This window comes from Sebastes umbrosus, chromosome 16 (assembly GCF_015220745.1).
Source record: "Sebastes umbrosus isolate fSebUmb1 chromosome 16, fSebUmb1.pri, whole genome shotgun sequence".
NCBI lineage: Eukaryota > Metazoa > Chordata > Actinopteri > Perciformes > Sebastidae > Sebastes > Sebastes umbrosus.
Genome location: NC_051284.1, coordinates 16406046 through 16426054, shown reverse-complemented (window position 1 = coordinate 16426054; position 20009 = coordinate 16406046). Strand labels below are relative to the sequence as shown.

Sequence of the window (20009 nt, the reverse complement as noted above, 5' to 3'; positions counted from 1 at the left end):
ATCCTTCCTCGAGAGTTGTTTTGCAAAATGTAAACTATGAACTCAACTCACTTCCTCAAAAGGGGGTTGAAGTTATTTAGCCATTTTAGGTCAAATCTTTTGCATTTTGACTTCAGCTAGACAAGGACCTTTGGCCATAAATATTCCTTTTATTTCAAAATATAAAAGAATACAATACAGCATCACAGACTTCCATATAAACCCATATATAAGCGGACCACATATGAAAAAAAAAGCCATTTTTAATGTAGTTTTTAGTTTTCATAGAATACTCTTTGCAATAATTTAAAAAAACATTAGGGACAATTTCAATAACATTTGATCTAAAATGCCTTTTCTCTTCATCAAAATATATCAATTATAATGTTGACTCAGCGAATAATTGTTTATTAAATTATTTTCTTTTTTTCATACTTTATTTCGATAGATCAATAGAGTAGTTTCATAAACATGTTCAGATTTTTCATTACAAAATAATAAAAATAATTAAAAAATTTTTTTATTATACAACAAATAAAATGTAAGGAAAGGAAAAGATAAAGTAAAAGAAAGAAGAAAAAAACAGAGCATGATATGGGACCTTTAACATTATATGGATATAATATTTTGCTCAGATATTAATCAAATTAACCATGCAAATTAAAAAAAAAACTGGGATTGTTAAAGTTTCAGTAGGCAGAAGGGTTTTTGACATCTTTGTTAGTATGATAATTATTTATTATTTTCATTTTGGACGACATCTAAGATGTTGGGTCGTGTTCAGCAATGTGATTCCCCACAGCCCATGAACGCCTCATAGACTGGATCGACCTTTCGCCTAGTTTAGCGGCCGGCGGTTCATCGGGTTTACCCTGACACTGCTGACTCTCCGCGGCCACGCCCATCAACGGCCACGCACCCTATTTCCTCCAACCGCCCGGCGAGCACGCACTGTTCACGCGTCCTCTGCTCTCCCATTGGCTGACGCTCCGCACACACTCGATTCTGATTGGTCGAGTGTTGCCACCCGCACAGTGCGTGTTGTGAGTTTTGTTTTTCTTTTTTTTTTTTTTTTTTGTTTCTCTCCCTCTCCTCCTCCTCCTCCTCCTCATGTTTTACACACACAGCTGAGAGGAAAAGGGAGCACAGTCAGAGGGAAAAGCGACCTCAACCCTACCCCAAGTACAGACAGCAGCACTCTCTTTGTTCTGTACGGGCTTTGACAACAAAACAAAGTCATAAGTATACATTTTATTCCTCAATGCCATCACGAAAATACACAGAGATGGACTCAAACTGGGTAAGACTTGTTGTTTTTAAACTGTTAATACTTCAGTTTATTTTGCAGTCCTGTAACATTCACTTGTTTAGTGTTTTTTTTTACATTTATCCTTTGATATTGCAATTTATTAATTGTTTTTTATTTGTTTGTTTGTTTTATTGACACAACAAACATTAAATACTTCTTTATTGTTTTTCTTTCATTTACATGCATGTTCCTTTTTAAAATATCTATATATTGTAATTTGCCTAATGAGTTGTATATATTTATATATTTGTTTTTATTTTGTTCTTTTTATTTCTATTTATTATTGAATTGACGCTTTGGCAATATTGTTCACCTTACAGTCATGCCAATAAAGCAAATTGAATTGAATTGATATCTAAAGCTTCAACATATCTGTGAAATTGTATTAATATTAATTATTTAGTAATTTTGCTTGTTATTTAGTATTTAATAATAACCTAGCATGACAATCTTAAAAAAAATATTTAAACAAGTACTGTCAGTGTTGACAAATCTGTTTTTTAGTGAAGCATCAGTAATGGGGCTCTGCTTTGTTCACTATAGAAATGTATAGTAAAAATAATATAAAAGTTATATACATTTTAGATACATTTTTATAAGTATAAACATTTAATTTAAACAAGTACTGTCAGTGTTGACAAATGTGTTTTTTAGTGAAGCATCAGTAATGGGGCTCTGCTTTGTTCACTGTAGAAATGTATAGTAAAGTTATTATAATAAGAAGAAGAAGTTACTTCCTGATGCAAACCCGCTTTATGGGGATTTCACATGGCTCATCTCTGCAGCACGTCACTGTTTGGTCTATATTTGGCAATGAAGGAGGCGTCCTGGCTCTGAGCCCAGAGGCAGTGCATGCTGGGCCGGGGTGTAGTCACCAAACACCCCCTCTCTCTAGTCGTGCACAGTTTGGCAGGCAACTTTAGATAGAAGAACAGATGATAACTGGAAATAGATTTGGTTTTTTTTCTATTCTGGTCTGCAGAATAGAAAGCTTCCCTTTGTTTTGCATGATCAGATCATGGAGTTGAATATAACCCTGATGACCCAGTGATGTGGCAATACCTGAAGTATCTGAAGTATAGTTCTTGTTTCCTTTCAGACTGAGTATATGGATCATTGTGCAAAGAGAAGGAGGCATGACAGCGAGCAGACTGTCCCCAGTGCAACCTGTGGCCTGGAGTACACGGACCTGGAGGCAGCTGAAGCGCTGGTGTGCATGAGCTCTTGGGGTCAGGGTCACTTCCTCAGTAGCAGCAGCAGCAGCAGCAGGCCGAACCCGTGCAAGCCCAGACCCCTCACCCCGGCGTCGGACTCCTGTGACTCCCTCATGCCGCTTCCAGAACTTCCAGAGCCCCCGAAAGACTTTGTGTCCCTCTCCTCCCTGGTAAGTGACTTATCCTAATAATACAGTTTTTGCAACATCAAGTTCAGCCCCTCTTCTGACACTGAGAGTGTCAAAGGTTTGCATAGAGAGGCGAAGTCCGGCCCCTTCCGGTGGACCACCATGGGACCTTAGCTCGGAAAAAATTTGAACGGTAGTCAACGGCGAGAGACAAATATTTATATATTTTTTAAATTATTATTTTGGCATTTTTCAAGCCTTTATTTATAGGACAGTGGATCCTTTATTTATAGGACAGTGGATAGTCTAGAGAGGGGCATGTGGAAAGGGCCGCAGGTTGGATTTGAACCTGGCTCTGCCGCGGTTAGGACACAGCCTTATGGGCGCTCGCCCTACCAACTGAGCAATCAGGGCGTCCGACAAATATGTTTTTGATCCCGTTTGAATTACGCCATGAATCACACGTATGATGTTTGTCGATTTAAAAGATAATTTTGCAAGTCAAGAAAGTCGCAGTTTGTTGCAAAACTGTGAAAATACATAATTAAAAAGACTACATCCCCAAAAGTTGCATAAGTAACGTCTCTCTCTCTGTGAAGCTACGATGTCTGTATGTTTCGTACCGGGATGTACTCACACGAGCAACGGTTCTCGCTCGTTCTTTCGCTTCTCGGCTGATAAAAAGACCAGGAGTCGCTGGATAAAACACATCAAGTAACGTTACATTTGTGCGTGGAACATAGCTAAGCTAGCTAGCTAGTGTTGGTGACGTTTATTGGGCGAGGCGAGAGTTCACTTAGCGGTTTCACACAAAACTAAATGATACTACTACAAACCTACGAAGAACTGTGAGTTTCTTGAACACTAGCTAGCTAGCTAACGTAGCTATGTTCCACGCACAGATGAAACGTTAACTTACCTGATGTGTTTTATCCAGCGACTCTTGGTCTTTTTATCAGCCGGGAAGAGAAAGAACGAGCTTGGGAGTTCATCCCAGTATGAAACACACAGGCATCGTAGCTTCAGAGAGAGAGACGTCACTTATTTGTCCCTCTCTGTTGACTACCGTCCATATTTTCTCCCGAGCTAAGGTCGCATGGTGTTCCACCGGAAGGGGCGGGACTTTGCCTCTGTATTAAACCCTATGACCTTTTGATGTGAATATGTAAAGATAACTGGTTTATGACATGAGACTAGGGCAGGTTAGAGTTGATGCAGCAAGAAAAGCCATGATACTGTGAGGTGGTTTGACCTTCAGACAGAGTTCATCCTCATAAAACAAATCACAGTTTATAGCTCAGCGTGATCATCATTCTGTAGTGCACATGGTTACCATATGGGATCTCTGCACACACACTTCTCATTAGAGTGGTATTGGGGTTAATTATCCTAATGTTATTGTCTCCCTTCTTCTTCCAGTGTATGACTCCCCCTCACAGCCCGAGCTTTGTCGAGGCTTCCAGCACTGCGCTCCAGTCCAGCTCTGGCCTGGCGGTGTCCTCACAACACTGTGGACTCCATCAACCTGTCCTGGCACCCGCTGCTGAAAAGACGCCCTCCCTCCCCCCTCTGCCACAGCCCTGCAGAGCCATGGCGACCAGCGTCATCCGCCACACCGCAGACAGCACCCCCTGCCAACACCGCATTCCAGTGGCACCCAATCCAAAGACAACTAGAGACACAGTAACAGCCGCAACGGTCTGCCAGCAGCAACAACAACGGCAGCAGCAGCAGCAGTGGCAACGCATTACAAAGACTGAGCAGATAACCACACCTCCATCTCCTCCCACACCCACATTATCCTTCTCACGAGCAGAGCTGCACGCCAGTCCCTCCTGTTTGAACAGTGTCTACACCCCCACTCCTGTCAACAGGCAACCGCTAAATAGCCCGCTCACTCCCTGTGCTTCCGCAACCCTGTCCCCGCCCTCAATTTCCAGCCCTCAAATCATCTGCCAGATGTTCCCAGTCAGCAGCCAATCGGGTATAATCTCAGCCTTCATCCCCGGTGCGGTTCAGACATCCAATACTGGGATTCGGACCTGCACCACACCCATTCTCCCCCAGCCCTCCTCAGCTAACGCCTGCCCTGTCCAGCAGTCCCTCATCGTGGGCTCAGCGATGCCCCAGGGCACGGTGATGCTGGTTCTCCCTCAGTCCTCTATCTCTCAGGCTGCTCACTGCCAGACTCAGACTGTCATGACCCTGGGCAACACCAAGCTGCTACCTCTGGCCCCGGCCCCCGTTTATGTGCCGGCGGGGCCCAGCGGCTGTACAACAGCCACAAAGATGGACTTTTCCCGCAGGAGGAACTACGTCTGCAACTTCCCGGGCTGCAGGAAGACGTATTTTAAGAGCTCACACCTCAAGGCTCACCTAAGAACACACACAGGTGAGGGTTAACTGCACACATAAGTGTTGTGGAATGAAATGAGACCACAGATGCATCCTGTTTGTAAAACTCGATGGGAAGAAAGTGAGGTCATTGTTATATATCTCAGACACGACAGTGTTTTTATGACTACGACGTGACTCACTTGTTGACTCTTCCCTGTCTCCTTCCCCTTAGGTGAGAAGCCTTTCAGCTGCAGCTGGGACGGCTGCGATAAGAGGTTCGCACGCTCCGACGAGCTCTCCCGTCACCGGCGGACACACACCGGCGAGAAAAAGTTTGTGTGTCCCGTGTGCGAGCGGCGATTCATGCGCAGCGATCACCTCACCAAGCACGCCCGCCGCCACATGACCACAAAGAAGATTCCCTCCTGGCAGGCTGATGTTCGGAGCCTGAACAAAATGGTTGCTGGCAAAACACCTCTCTCAAAACCGGGCCTCGCCACGCTAAGCATGCTGGTACCTGCTCAAAGTAGACAATGAACACTGCCATCCTACCCACTCCCGAGATACCGCAGGGACACGAAGCAGCCAAGCACACAAGGCTGCTGCTATTTCACTCATGGGAATGAAAAACAAAAACATGCACTGGACTCTTTTTTTTCCCTCTCTACTGCTCATTTGTACATGCATTTTTCTTTAAAGGACTCTTTGTTTACTTTGATATAATTGATAATATTAATGCACTCTTGCCAAAGCCTTTGTATGTAGTTTGTCTTATGCATTTCACCACCCCTCCTACACACTTTGTTTGTGTTGATACTATATATGTGAATGTATTGTTTGTTGTAATATGAAATGCATTTATTTGTCATATTTGGGGGAAAAAAACATGTAAATATGAATATTAATCATCAGTACTATGATTATACCTTGATTATATCTCCCTGTCTAACTTTTCATATTATTTAATACATATTTGTAATAAAAAATAAAATAAAATTAGTCATTCTTTGTGCATTTTGTGTATGATATCTATTCTGGGAAAGTGTGGGATCTACGTATAGTCAGCAATCTTTCCCGGTTGTCTCATGCAGTAATGCACTTGAGTGGTGCCTGCCCACATCCTGTGTGCGTCACACCGACTCCCCCACAACACCGCCCTCTTTCGGTCTTCTGGCTGAATGACTTTTGGTGTTATAAAAGCTCTTTTGGTGAGACCATCTGGGTACATTGTGTCCCGTTCATTAGCTCAGAGCCCGAGTGTTGATGAGTCAGCAGACGAGACAGACAGAGATTTGTTTGCCTTGTTTATGAACTGATCATTTGAGCCCATTCAGCAGTGTCACATGGGGACGAGGAGGCGGTCGGGCTGTGTGACTCTTACGTAACACACCGCTCAGTTTTATTCACTCAGAAAATCTCTGAACCAGCCTGGTATCATTCAGCGAACACCTCCTGTTCTTGTGCTTAGTGGTTACAAGTTCTTATAGCATTGTCACATGTACAACAATTACAGTGAAGTGAAGAAATTCTTAGTTATCAGGCTCTCTCCAACAATGTGAGTATGAATAAAAAAAGGAAATCTAATTAGAATCTAAGATATAAAGACACAAAATAGTGCAGCAATTAGAATATAGGAATAAAATATAATATAATATAATACTGTGGTAGACAGGTACAGAAATAGTAAAATGTATTACCTGTAATGTAAACAGGTTGTGCAGTAATGTAGTAAATCTAATGAACAAATAAAAGGTGAACGTTGTTCTTGTTCATAAAGTCTAGACCAGTGGTTCTCAACCAGGGGTCCAGGGACCCCCGTGGGTCCTTTAGGGAGTTCCAGGGGGTCCCCAGAAAAATGGGGAATAGTTTATTTTCACAATTTAATTCAATATAAAAGTAAGAGTAAATTCTGATTTAAGGTTTCCTCCACAGTTATCTCATTCTGGTCTTAATCATATCTAAGATCCATAATCTTTTCAGATGGAGTATGGAGGCCTACAAGAGTCACGGAAATAGTAATAAAGCATTTAATTGATTAATAACTAATTGTACAAATTGATTAATTAGTTTACAAATTGATTTATTAATCTATGAATAAATGGACTAAATTACAGAGTAATTCAATTAATTTTTCATTATTTGACATTTTAATGGGTAGTAAAAAGAAGAATTATAAAAAGAATTTACAAATGAAATATTAATCCAATTTGTGAATCCAATTATTTACTTCTCTTTTTAAATCGCATTTTTCAAATAGAATTTTAAATTCCATTATTATTTTTAAATGATGTACTTATCGACTGTTTTATGATGTTTTTGTAGATCCCTTTTTCATTTTAATTATTTATTGATGGATTAATATTTCATTTGTATTTTTCAAATAATCATTTTTTTTACTGCCCATTAAAATGTCAAAAAATGAATTACTTTGTAATTTAGTCCATTTATTCATAAATGAATAAATCAATTTATTAAATTGATCAAATTTATAAATGGCTATTTTTATTGTACAATTAGTTATTAATCAATTAAATGCTTTATTACTATTTACTTGACTCTTGTGGTCCTCCATAATGGAGATCCCTGAAGCAAAATCTTATCAAATGGGGGTCCAATTTAGGGGTCCTTGACACGAAAAAGGTTGAGAACCACTGGTCTGGACCATCCTTGGCCATATAAATAATGAACATGGAGTGTGAGAAAGAATTGGAAGGATGCAAGTGGAAATGTTATAAGGTAAACAATAAAAAGAAACTGTAAAGATGCTGCTGGACTGAAGACTGGTCCTCTGTGCTGCCTCCATCCTCTCTCTCTCTCTCACCTACACATTCCTAAGATTCATAAGCAGTGGTCCCACACCCAGTAACAGCAAATCTCTTCCAATCAGACAGTGAGACATATGAACTGCTGGGGGTGCGACCAATCACCTCTCTCCTCTGTATACCCGCCCCCTTGCCTTACTGACCGACTTACTCACTGGCTGTGTGCCACCTGAGAGCTGATCTACAGCGACATCTGCTGGCATTAACATGTACTTTCACCAGTTTTACACTAATGCTGAAGAACAGCCTAGTTTGACATGCTTAGAGAAGTATAACAGTTGGTTTATTTATTTATCTATTTTATTTATTAAAAAAGAAGGTATTTAATTAATTTTATTCTTATTTGTATTTATTTTTAATTATTAATGTGATTGTTTTCTTTATTATTTTTTAAATTATATATATATATTAAGATATGTATCTATTGATTTAATTTCATTTACATTTATATAATTGAATTTATGTATTTAATTATTTATTCTTTTTTAAATCCCCGTCTTTCATTGTTATTGTTATTATTATTTAACTAAATTTATTTTTATTTATTTTATTAGTATTATTTATGTTATTTTATATATATATATATATATATATATATATATATATATATAATTTTAAGGTATTTATCTATTCATTTTATTTAATTTAGATTTAAATAATTTCATTTATCTACTTACCTATTTATTTATTTTTAAATCCCTGCCTGTCATTGTTATTGTTAGGGTGACTGACAGGCTCAGGTGCAGGGGTTGTTCTGTTGGTTCATTGTGTTTTGTTTTGTTTTTTCTTTCTTTGTCATCCTTAAATTCCCTTGGTGTTGTGTACCTTTTTTTCAGTATCAATTTTGGTGCCCTTTTTACATTATACACGCATCAATAAAAATGTTGAAATTAGAAAGTAAAAAAGTCAGCAATCTTTCCTGGTTGTCTCATGCAGTAATGCCGTTGAGTGGTGCCTGCCCACATCCTACTTACTGCAGACCCACCACTTGATGTTTAAAGCTCCCATATCATGCTCATTTTCAGGTTCATACTTGTATTTTGTGTTTCTACTAGAACATGTTTACATGCTGTAATGTTAAAAAAAAACTTTATTTTCCCCATACTGTCGGCTTGAATATGCCTGTATTCACCCTCTGTCTGAAACACTCCGTTTTAGAGCATTTTGACGGAACTGCGACGGAATTGCAACAGAATTGTGTTGCTAGGCAACAGCTTGGGTCCATGTGTACTTTTTGTCAGTTAATGACATTCACATACACTTCAACCAGGAAAGAAACTGGGACACATTTAGAATGTTTGCGTTTAAAATTGTGTCAAGGGTCTAAATATTGTAGATTTGTGACATCACAAATGGACAGAAATCCTGACAGTTTGTTTCAAATGCAGAGTTTCTGAATACGGGCTGTGTGTATTTCCCTGTGGATTGAGTTTTTGGATACTTTCACAGTATTTATATAGGACTTAAGCCTGCTTTATAATAAAAAAAACATGAAAATCTCACTTTTTAATAATATGGGACCTTTTAAAGGGGAAACTCCTCTAAATAAAGTCCCTTTTTTGGTGGAATTTCCTGGCTCGCTGTCCCTGATTGGTTACCTCATGTCCAATACTTGAGTGTCCCTAGTCTCCTGCCCCATCGCCACTTTGGTCACCTAAAAAAAACTGAATATGAATTAAAAGACATACAAAATAAAAAGCTAAACGAAATCACAGTTCAATTTACAAAAATCACATTAATAATCACATTAATAATAAAAAAAAATACAAATAAGAATACAATGAATTAAATACCTTTTTTTTTTTTTAATGCAATTGCGTAAAGTAAAATATATTTTATTCACGTTTTTGTGCATAAAATTATAGGATTATGGCCTCTTTCATGGAAGATATTTTGACTTCAACCTTCTTATTCAATCTAGCTTGATAACTCAGCCTGCAACAACCTCCAAAAGACAGAATATTTCTATTATTTCTATTTATAATATCTATTTCTATTTATAGAAATATATCTATTTATAATATAGTTGAAGGCAGGAGATGTTTCACCCGGGAGGTGTTTCCTTGTTGCACCTCTCGTGTTGCTATGGTTACTTTAACACAACTAGGACGGTTTGCTGGAGCTGGAGGTCCAAAACAAGCTAAAAACACACAGAAACTGAGCTAAAACGACACTAAATTCAATTTTTTTTTCGGCGAGGACAACTTTTTTAAAATTAAGAACATTTTAAAACTGCTGGATTTATTTTTTGGGGATTAATAAGCTCACGAAGTGAAGTTGTGCGGCCGCTAACTTCATCCGCCTCAACATTTCTCCTCGTAAATCATCAACATGGAGGTCGGAGACGAGTTGAAGAAACTGAACGTGACAGCTGTGGAGATGGAGAGACTGACAGAAGCTCTCAAAGACGAGGAATTCAAGAAAATGCTGTGCGATTACGCTCATGAACTATCAGACCCTGAGACCAAGAAGAGGTACGAAGTGGAGATCAAGCAGCTGGAGCAGGAGAGAGGATTCACCATCGAGTTCATCCATCCGGAACCGTTCAGGGCTCTCAGGACGAGTATGAACGGCAACCAGAAGTGTTTCATCAACATCTGCTCCAATGACAAAGTTGGAAAGCCTGAATGTAAACAGAGGGAGTCTGAAGATGGTCGCAGAGGACAGTGCTGGTCCCTGCCTCACAATTTGCACCCAGGGAGAAGAGACACAGATCCAAAGGGCAACAAGATGATGATCTATGATGTGATTTTCCACCCTGAAACTCTCCACATTGCAAGCAAAAACACCAGATTTATGGATATGGTAGACAGCACAGCCATGCAGGGAATCCAGACTGCTTTTGAAGTGACTCTGGATAAAAACAATGTGAGGGAGATGAGCACAAAATACAAAGGCGTCCCGCAGCCTTGTGTCATCCGAAAACCCATACCTGGATATAAACCCTCAGAGGAGCCGGACCCTCTTGCATTCCCATACCCAGAGCCCAAAGAACCACCTGCAACAAAACCCAACAGTGACGCTGAACCTAAAAGCTTCAGCGTCCAGCCTCACCTAGCCAAAGAGCCCACAAAGCCAAACTACACAGTAAAATATCGATCCTTTATGGATCTACAGGACTTCAGATTCTCTAGAGACTCCGCCCAAAGCCCCAGGCCCAAACGGATAGTGGTTACCATCGACATGCCGCTTCTGAAGGCGGCAGCAGACGCCAGCCTCGAGGTAAAAGAGAGGCTGCTGCTGCTGAAGTCCGAGAAACCAGCCTACAGACTGGAGCTGGCCTTAGCCTACCCTGTGGATGAAGATGAAGGAGAGGCCAGGTTCGACAAACGGAGAGGGCAGCTTACAGTCACACTGAATGTCCTTCCTTCTGATGAAGCTTTTGATTATTTTGCTGTAGGGCTTGCTCAGACTGATGAGAGAGAGGAGGAGAAAAGTGAGTTGGAAGAGGAGGATAAATGGAAGGAGGAGGAGGAGGAGAGGGAAAGCAAGAAAAGTGAGGAGGAGGTGGAGGAGGATGATTTGAGGCAGCAGACGAGAGCAGAAAAAGTTGAAGAGGAAATTGGTGTGGAGGAGGATGAGGAGGAGGAGGACAAATTTAAGAAACCGGAAAGAAAAGGCCAAGAAGTTGTGGAGGAGGAGAAATTGAAAGAGCAGAAGCAGGGAAATGAAAAAGAGGATGGAAACTTTAACCCACAGAAACGTGAAGATAAAAGGGATTCTGATGCAGATAATGTTCCTGCTGAGGAAGAAAACTCCTCGCCTGTTTTAATCACTGCTGAACATTCAAGCTGCATAGGAAAAGAGGGGGAGGTCAATCTGAACTTGGAGTCAACACCCAAAATGACTCTGGACCACAAAGAGGAGACGGGAGAGAGTGTACACGGAAACGAGGTGAGATAAATCCTGACAATCGCATTGACGAGAAGGTTAAAAAAATGTGTGGTGAGGTGCTTATATTTATCTTTTCTAGGTGGAGACAGATGCTGCGTTTCTACATCACAGATCCAGCGAGGAATCCCAAACTCCCGTAGCAGCTAACACTCAGTGCCAGAACAACGTGAAGGACTGCTGCTTTTCCCAGGAGTGCAGCGAGACACCTGCAACAGGTGAAGCAAACAGGTCAACCAGAGGAGGTTCAGGCAACAGGGTCACCCTCCTCTCTGAGGAAATTGCCAGGGAGGAGAGGGAGAACGAAGACAACCTGCCGACGGAGCAAATCTTCCACAAGCCACCACCTGCGTTATTGAGGGAAATTGATAGAGATGGAAATGAAAAGATCATCAGTGATCATTCAACATCTGCTGGGTTCATCTTCCAAAACTCCCTGATGTATGAGCTGGACTGAGGACTGTGTGCAAATGTTACGAGGAGGTTTTCTTGTACGTTAAAAACACTGCAGTGTGTCCAACAATATTAAATGTGCATATTTTTAAAACCTGATCTTTCTCTTCAGTCACTTTAAAGCTATAGTGGGTAGAATTTGAGCAAATATGATTTAAAAAAAGTTATTTTTATAAAACGGTTGCTATATCCTGACAGTAGTGTATGAGACAGCTAATCTGAGAAAAATCATCATGTTCCTCTGTGTTCTCCGGTGCTCCTAACGGCACCTGCTGCAGGATTTCACAGACCAGAGGAAAACAACAAGTGATGGTACATGTCCACGCAAGGCATTCTGGTAGCGGCGTGATTCGAGAGACGGGGCAGGTTTAATTCAAATACATGACACAAAAATCATTTCAATGTCCCTGAATAAACTACTTAGGACAACCTGATGAATACTATTATTTTATTGAGTTTTTCACATGTATATAAAAATTGTGGGTCATTAGCTCAGTAAAAACCAACTCCCTTTAGCTCACGGACCCTGAGGCACTGTGTTCAGGAAAAAACTCATGTAATTTCTTTATTCCCCCTGCCTTGTAGAAGCAGGTCAGTAGGGGATGTGCTGTAACAGGCAGGAAGAACAGAAAAGACGATGTATGACACTTAGCAGCAGCAGCAGCAGCAATGGCAAACTGTCATTTTGCGTCTGTTACTGCCCGCTAACATTACATAAAGTCAGTTGCAGATGGAGCAGGAGGTGTGTTTAATGGAAGTGTAAAAAGTCAATATCCTCCCGGGCTTTACCAGAAAACTGTATCCTCCAACAGTATCTCATAACTTGCAAACTATTGCAAAATCCACAGCAGTTTCCAGCAGTCGGTGTGTTTTCCTGTCAAACAAAAGAGTGTGTTCTTCCTCATCTGATTCCTCTCTGGAGGGAGTTGTCTAAAAACTCGGAGTAGCAGGCGAGGGAGCAGAAGTGCTGCTGCACCGGAGCGTCTGTGCCCCCCATGTCGTCCACCAGGACTACCGTGTGGGAGACCTGGTGCAGGTTCATGCTGACCGCCGTCTTGATGTGGAAATTGATGCAGACGCGGCCGCAGTCGCAGGTCTTGGCTACTTCGAGGTCCCGACACAAGTGGGCAGGGATGAGGTGAGGTCCGTACTGTAACCTGAGAGGTGAGTCAGAAAAGATACAATTAGGGGTTTTCTGTGAGAACCACAGTGAAGCTACAGTGTGATATACGGGGTTTAATTCTAACCTGAGGTTGGCCACAGCTCTGGAAGCCATCTCTTGAAGTGGAAGGGGGAATGTAAGTTTCATTGTGTGGTCAAGAGGGTTAGGTTGGATAAACGGATTCCCAAACAGGTCCAGGTTCTCCAGACTCAGCTTACGGAAGTCACAGGGCAACACGGCCAGCTGGTTATGCGCCGCCGACAGGAACCTCAGCTTCGAGAGTCGGCCCACGTGGAACGGCAAACAGACGAGCTGGTTGTCGTCGAGTTTGAGGTTCACTAGTTCTTTGAGCTGGCAGAACTGAGCGGGGAGGGACTGCAGTCGATTCTGGCTCAGGTCCAGGAGCTGGAGGGTCCGCTGCAGGGTGGACAGGCAGAGGGCCTCACTGAAGGCTTCCAGGTGGTTGTTGTGGAGGATGAGCTCAGAGAGGCAGCTGAGGTCGCCGATGGTGGCGGGGAGTTTCTTGATGTGGTTGTTACTGAGGTCTAGCTTGCGGAGAGCTGCAAAAACAAAAGCAAAGACAAAAACCACACCTTAAAAAGGGGTAATCCAGCTATTTAGTGTTGCACTTCCATAAAATTGGGACTAGCAAGAGACAAATTTAGACTTAATCTAGGGCTGGAACGATACACCGATCTCCCTATTTGATACTATCACGATACTTGGGTGCCGATTCAATATGTATTGCGATTCTACAAGTATCGCGATCTTGTTAACTTTTTTAACACTAGACCATGGGAAAAAGTTAAATCATACACTGCTAGGGACTTTTACTTTGAAAAATATCAAAATTAATACATTAAAATGTTTGATTTTTAGCCTGTATGTAGTCAGAGATGTCCTGAAGTCAATTATATCAGTCATTGTCAGGCATTATTTATAAAAAACATTTCCCAGCAACCCAAAGATAAAAAAATCAAGACATTTCCCTCACAAATTAATGGTATTTTCTTAATTTATAAAGGGCATGTAACATGTAAGTGCAGAAACTGATTGTAAATCAAGCACTCTAAAAACTCTATAGGCCAAAATATAATTTTCAGTGTGTAGCCAACCAACCAGATTGTCTCACCCTACCTTTCAGGGACAGCATCCGCATGTCCACCCGTGACAGTTTGCAGTAGGAGACCTGCAGCTGCTCCAGAGAGTAGGGGAAGTTGGAGGTGAGGGGGTAGTCCTTCTTGGAGACGATCGTGAGCTTCTTCTTGGGTTGCTCTACGTCTCTGGCGCGAACAGGAGTGAGCGTCGAGAGGGGAAGGCTGCTCGCGTCACTTCCTCTGTCTGCCAAACGAGCGGCTGAGAGGAAGTTCTTCAAGCTATTTGCATCAGCCTGCGAATAAATGGTGGATTAATATATTAATAGGTAAAGCTGGGCATACACTGTAGGATTTTTAGAAATGTTGTTGTGTAATTCATTCATTCATTCATTTGCGATGTAAAGCCAAAGCTCACGATTTATGTGCTCACACTGTACAGGCAGAAACGTACTGCGCCGGCGTATATATACTCGCAGGTGGCTAGGAAGACGTGGACAGTATGTCTTGTCCATTTTGCAGTGAGAATTTGGAGGTAAACTAGCTACGTTTTACTAGATCTGTTGTACATTGTTTTCTTGATGACTACGCTCTGATTACTGTAAAAAATATAAGATATCCGACCAAAATTTCCGATATGCCAGAAATTCATCCGACTGTCCGACAGCCGGTAGGGAGGAGTTCATTGGTCCTCGGTCCTCCCTGTACACTGCACGGCTAACGACGCCCGACGAAGCTGAAATTCAGTCCGACTCTAAAATTAGTCGTCGTGCGGCTCAAAATTCGGGCCAGAAACGGGTTAAAATCGTACAGTGTATGCCCAGCTTAAGAGAAAAAGCAGACTCGCAGTATCTTCTCAGGTGGTCGTTTATGACCGGATTCCTTGAAATATCTGACCTAAATTCACTGGCCTGGATCATCTTGACACACTTCCTTTGAATGAACATCATGACCTTTTTATTGCTTGGAATAAAAATGTGAGTGACCTCCCAAAGACATATTAGGGTGTTCCTTTAGATTTGTGCTCTATTTATTAATGATTATAAAAGTGTAGGTTGACCTGAAGTTTGGTTTACACATTTCCCACAATTTTTTATTTCCCCTGTTTACCTACCTAATGTGGCATCAGTTGTGCGTGAGTGTGTTTCTTTTAACATAGCAGGTTGAGCTATGTTAGAATCTAGGTGAAAGGTCCCCACTGACCTCAACACAGTCAGGAGGGGCTTTACAGCTACTGGAAACAATGAGGCTGCTATGGCGACTGTCCAGGCATCAGCTGCAGTCAAAACAACCGAATGTGTCTGTCTAGCTGATAAACGAGTTAGAGGACAGCCTCACTTATAAACAGCTTTATTCTCTAGACTGTAATTACACCATGTCTGATGTCGTACCTTGCTTAAACAGATGTCAACAGCAGGTTCCTTTAATCTCACAGTGGCCTTGCCTTCCTCCACAAACCAAGTGAAGAACTTCTCTATGTTGCCTTTCAGCTGTGAAAGAGAAAGTTGGCAAATGTCAGTGATGGAAAAATACATGACACAACAACAGGGCGGGAACGCAATATCATTCAACCACAAGTGATTCACTTGCTCGACAAGTGTGGACAGGAAAGTTTTTCAGCCTTTTTGTCAACAATGTAGGGGTTTATATCTTTACAGGACTATGACGTTTTAAATCAGAAACTTCTGAGGAGCACCTGAAGGCAGCATTTGAGATCATGAAAACAATACTTCTAGGGTTTCTAATCGTTCTGGGAAAGATAATGATGAGTAATTGAAAATGTATTAAATGACATGGGACAGAGTCAATTGAAAATCAAAAATACAGTCAAAGTTGCAGGATGGGTTGCTAATGTAATGTTCAATACGGTCCATTTAAAAAATAAACTGTGGCAGAAGATCTGACAAATAATATAACATGATCAACTCATTTTCTGTCTTATGAAACTATACTTATTGAAAGAGCTGAGAGGAATGTAAATTAGGTGACCGTGTAGAAAATAAAATGCTTTGTTATAATGTGACCTGTAACACTGGATGAACCATATTGTGTATCAAACTGTTAAATTACAGTTAACAAAAGTTTATGTAGATAATGTTCTTCTTTAAAATCATAGTTTAAGGAGCCAAATTCTTCCAAATTCTCGTAATATTACTTTTTTTATCGTAAAGTTATGACTTTATTCTTGAAACGTTACGACTTGTTTTCTTGTAATATTATGACTTTATTCTGGAAATCTCAGATTTTTGTCCATCAATGTGGCCCTAATACTCTGTAGTACATTTGCACTTTGGCCCTCACTGCATTAGACTTATATACTATATACTTAGACTATAAACTGTGTTACCTTCATCACAATGCTCAAATGTTTTGTGTCCCCAGACCGATTTTTGACGGCTCTTTTGATAGTAAAGGTTGCTGACCCCTGTTATAGACCCTCCAAATGACAAACGTTTATAGACATGTGAACAATAAATGTAAAGGGAACTGTCATTAAATATAGACTGGTTTTTTTTGGCTTTTATTGCTTTAATCCTATGCATTTATATGGTTCTTATTGTAACTTGTTCCTCCAGCTGCCCCATGCCTTTAATATGTTTCCATTGACTTAGCTAATTATTGGTCTGTTGTATGTATGGATGTATGGATGTCTGGACTGGGAATGCTACAAATGAATTGCCCCCTTGGGAATGAATAAAGTCTGAAATGACCTAAACTGAAATGAAATGCAACTTAAAATCAGGCTAATTTGGAGAACAAACAGCAGAAACCTGCAGGGATAAATGATATGAATGCAGCTCCAGCAGCAGTACATGTACAGACAATAATAACATACCAGCAGCAGCAGCAGACAGTGACTGACCTTGTACTTGGAGCCTGCTCTGTCTTTAGCTGTGCAGATCATCATGTAGATGTTGCTTCGTTGACTCGTCTTGTCCAGATGCTTCCCGATGGACAGAACCGCTCTGGTCCCTTTACCTCGACTCCTTATCCCAAACGAGGGCAGCATCCGATTCACCACCTCCACATCACACTGCAGCTTCATCTCCAACACAATACCACACAGAAACACTTACAATCCTCCTGCAGCTACTGACAGACACATCCGTCTCCTGGATGTCAACAACAGGACCAGCCCTGTCCTCCGAGCTGTCCTCCGAGCTGCTGCTGCATCTGACCGGCCGTGGAAGACACTCCCTACAGCGGGTATACTGAGCCTTCAGTGGGCCGCGGTGGTTGAGCTCCACAGTATCTTGACCAGTTGTAATAAAGGTCCTGATGATAGTTTCTCAGGTTGTCAGTTAGTCAACTGGTTAGCTGCTGCTAGCATGATCCCGCGCGCGTGGGAAGTGACGTCATGGAAGCGTCAACTCAGCCCGGGCGCGTGATGAGCAGGAGAGAGAGGGACAGGAGCTTTTTAATGAACAATATAATACATCTTTTATTTAATTACATTAATGTTTTTCCTCTCTCTCTCTCTCTCTTTATTTTATTTTATTTTATCTACTTTATTATTTATTCATTTTTTGTATTAGTAGTAGTCGTAGTAGTATTTTATTTATTTATTTTTATCTACTTTATTATTTATTTATTTATTTATTTTAGTAGTAGTAGTCATAGTAGTATTTTATTTATTTATTTTTATCTACTTTATTATTTATTTATTTATTTATTTGAGTAGTAGTAGTAGTAGTAGTATTTTATTTATTTATTTTATCTACTTTATTATTTATTTATTTATGTATTTATTTATTTTAGTAGTAGTAGTCATAGTAGTATTTTATTTATTTATTTTTATCTACTTTATTATTTATTTATTTATTTATTTGAGTAGTAGTAGTCGTAGTAGTATTTTATTTATTTTATCTACTTTATTATTTATTTATTTGAGTAGTAGTAGTCGTAGTAGTATTTTATTTATTTTATCTACTTTATTATTTATTTATTTGAGTAGTAGTAGTCGTAGTATTATTTTATTTATTTATTTTATCTACTTTATTATTTATTTATTTATTTATTTGAGTAGTAGTAGTCGTAGTAGTATTTTATTTATTTTATCTACTTTATTATTTATTTATTTGAGTAGTAGTAGTCGTAGTATTATTTTATTTATTTATTTTTATCTACTTTATTATTTATTTATTTATTTATTTGAGTAGTAGTAGTCGTAGTAGTATTTTATTTATTTTATCTACTTTATTATTTATTTATTTGAGTAGTAGTAGTCGTAGTAGTATTTTATTTATTTTATCTACTTTATTATTTATTTATTTGAGTAGTAGTAGTCGTAGTATTATTTTATTTATTTATTTTATCTACTTTATTATTTATTTATTTATTTATTTGAGTAGTAGTAGTCGTAGTAGTATTTTATTTATTTTATCTACTTTATTATTTATTTATTTGAGTAGTAGTAGTCGTAGTATTATTTTATTTATTTATTTTTATCTACTTTATTATTTATTTATTTATTTATTTGAGTAGTAGTAGTCGTAGTAGTATTTTATTTATTTTATCTACTTTATTATTTATTTATTTGAGTAGTAGTAGTCGTAGTAGTATTTTATTTATTTTATCTACTTTATTATTTATTTATTTGAGTAGTAGTAGTCGTAGTATTATTTTATTTATTTATTTTATCTACTTTATTATTTATTTATTTATTTATTTGAGTAGTAGTAGTCGTAGTAGTATTTTATTTATTTTATCTACTTTATTATTTATTTATTTGAGTAGTAGTAGTCGTAGTATTATTTTATTTATTTATTTTTATCTACTTTATTATTTATTTATTTATTTATTTGAGTAGTAGTAGTCGTAGTAGTATTTTATTTATTTTATCTACTTTATTATTTATTTATTTGAGTAGTAGTAGTCGTAGTAGTATTTTATTTATTTTATCTACTTTATTATTTATTTATTTGAGTAGTAGTAGTCGTAGTATTATTTTATTTATTTATTTTATCTACTTTATTATTTATTTATTTATTTATTTGAGTAGTAGTAGTCGTAGTAGTATTTTATTTATTTTATCTACTTTATTATTTATTTATTTGAGTAGTAGTAGTCGTAGTAGTATTTTATTTATTTTATGTACTTTATTATTTATTTATTTGAGTAGTAGTAGTCGTAGTATTATTTTATTTATTTATTTTATCTACTTTATTATTTATTTATTTATTTATTTGAGTAGTAGTAGTCGTAGTAGTATTTTATTTATTCATTTGATCTACTTTATTATTTATTTATTTTAGTAGTAGTAGTCGTAGTATTATTTTATTTATTTATTTTATCTAATTTATTATTTATTTATTTATGTATTTATTTATTTTAGTAGTATTAGTCGTAATAGTATTTTATTTATTTATTTATTTCCTTTCTTTTTCTCTTTCTTTCTTTCTATGTTTTTATTTCATGTCACAGACACTCAATTATGTTCTGCATTTGATATGATGACCTTTGCCGTGTCTGCAAAAAAAAAAAAAACAATAAAAAAAGATTTGGACAAAGAACAATATAATATGTGTATATACCAGTGGTGGAAATTAACAAATGTACTCAAGCACTGGACAATTTTGAGGTACTTGATTATTTCCATTTTCTGCTACTTTATACTTCT

General features: G+C 38.7%; 3 protein-coding genes across 3 annotated transcripts; 2 read left to right on the top strand and 1 right to left on the bottom strand.

Moving 5' to 3' along the window:
• Positions 1-898: 898 nt before the first annotated feature.
• On the top strand, positions 899-5981 carry LOC119474735 (Krueppel-like factor 11). The gene is made up of 4 exons (XM_037746931.1): positions 899-1279; positions 2388-2672; positions 4050-5022; positions 5200-5981. Exons 1-4 carry the CDS (start codon positions 1241-1243, stop codon positions 5502-5504), a joined length of 1602 nt encoding a protein of 533 aa, XP_037602859.1. The 5' UTR covers positions 899-1240; the 3' UTR covers positions 5505-5981.
• A 3879-nt stretch (positions 5982-9860) lies between these two features.
• Positions 9861-12232, top strand: dnaaf2 (dynein axonemal assembly factor 2). Its single transcript, XM_037747122.1, has 3 exons — positions 9861-9998; positions 10031-11683; positions 11763-12232. The coding sequence occupies exons 2-3, from the start codon at positions 10121-10123 to the stop codon at positions 12135-12137; spliced, it is 1938 nt and encodes a 645-aa protein (XP_037603050.1). The 5' UTR covers positions 9861-9998; positions 10031-10120; the 3' UTR covers positions 12138-12232.
• Positions 12233-12567: 335 nt separating this feature from the next.
• lrr1 (leucine rich repeat protein 1) lies at positions 12568-17435 on the bottom strand. Its single transcript, XM_037747123.1, has 5 exons — positions 17253-17435; positions 15781-15879; positions 14433-14685; positions 13381-13855; positions 12568-13290 (listed from the first exon to the last, which is right to left on the bottom strand). Exons 1-5 carry the CDS (start codon positions 17433-17435, stop codon positions 13035-13037), a joined length of 1266 nt encoding a protein of 421 aa, XP_037603051.1. The 3' UTR covers positions 12568-13034.
• Between the last annotated feature and the right edge of the window lie 2574 nt (positions 17436-20009).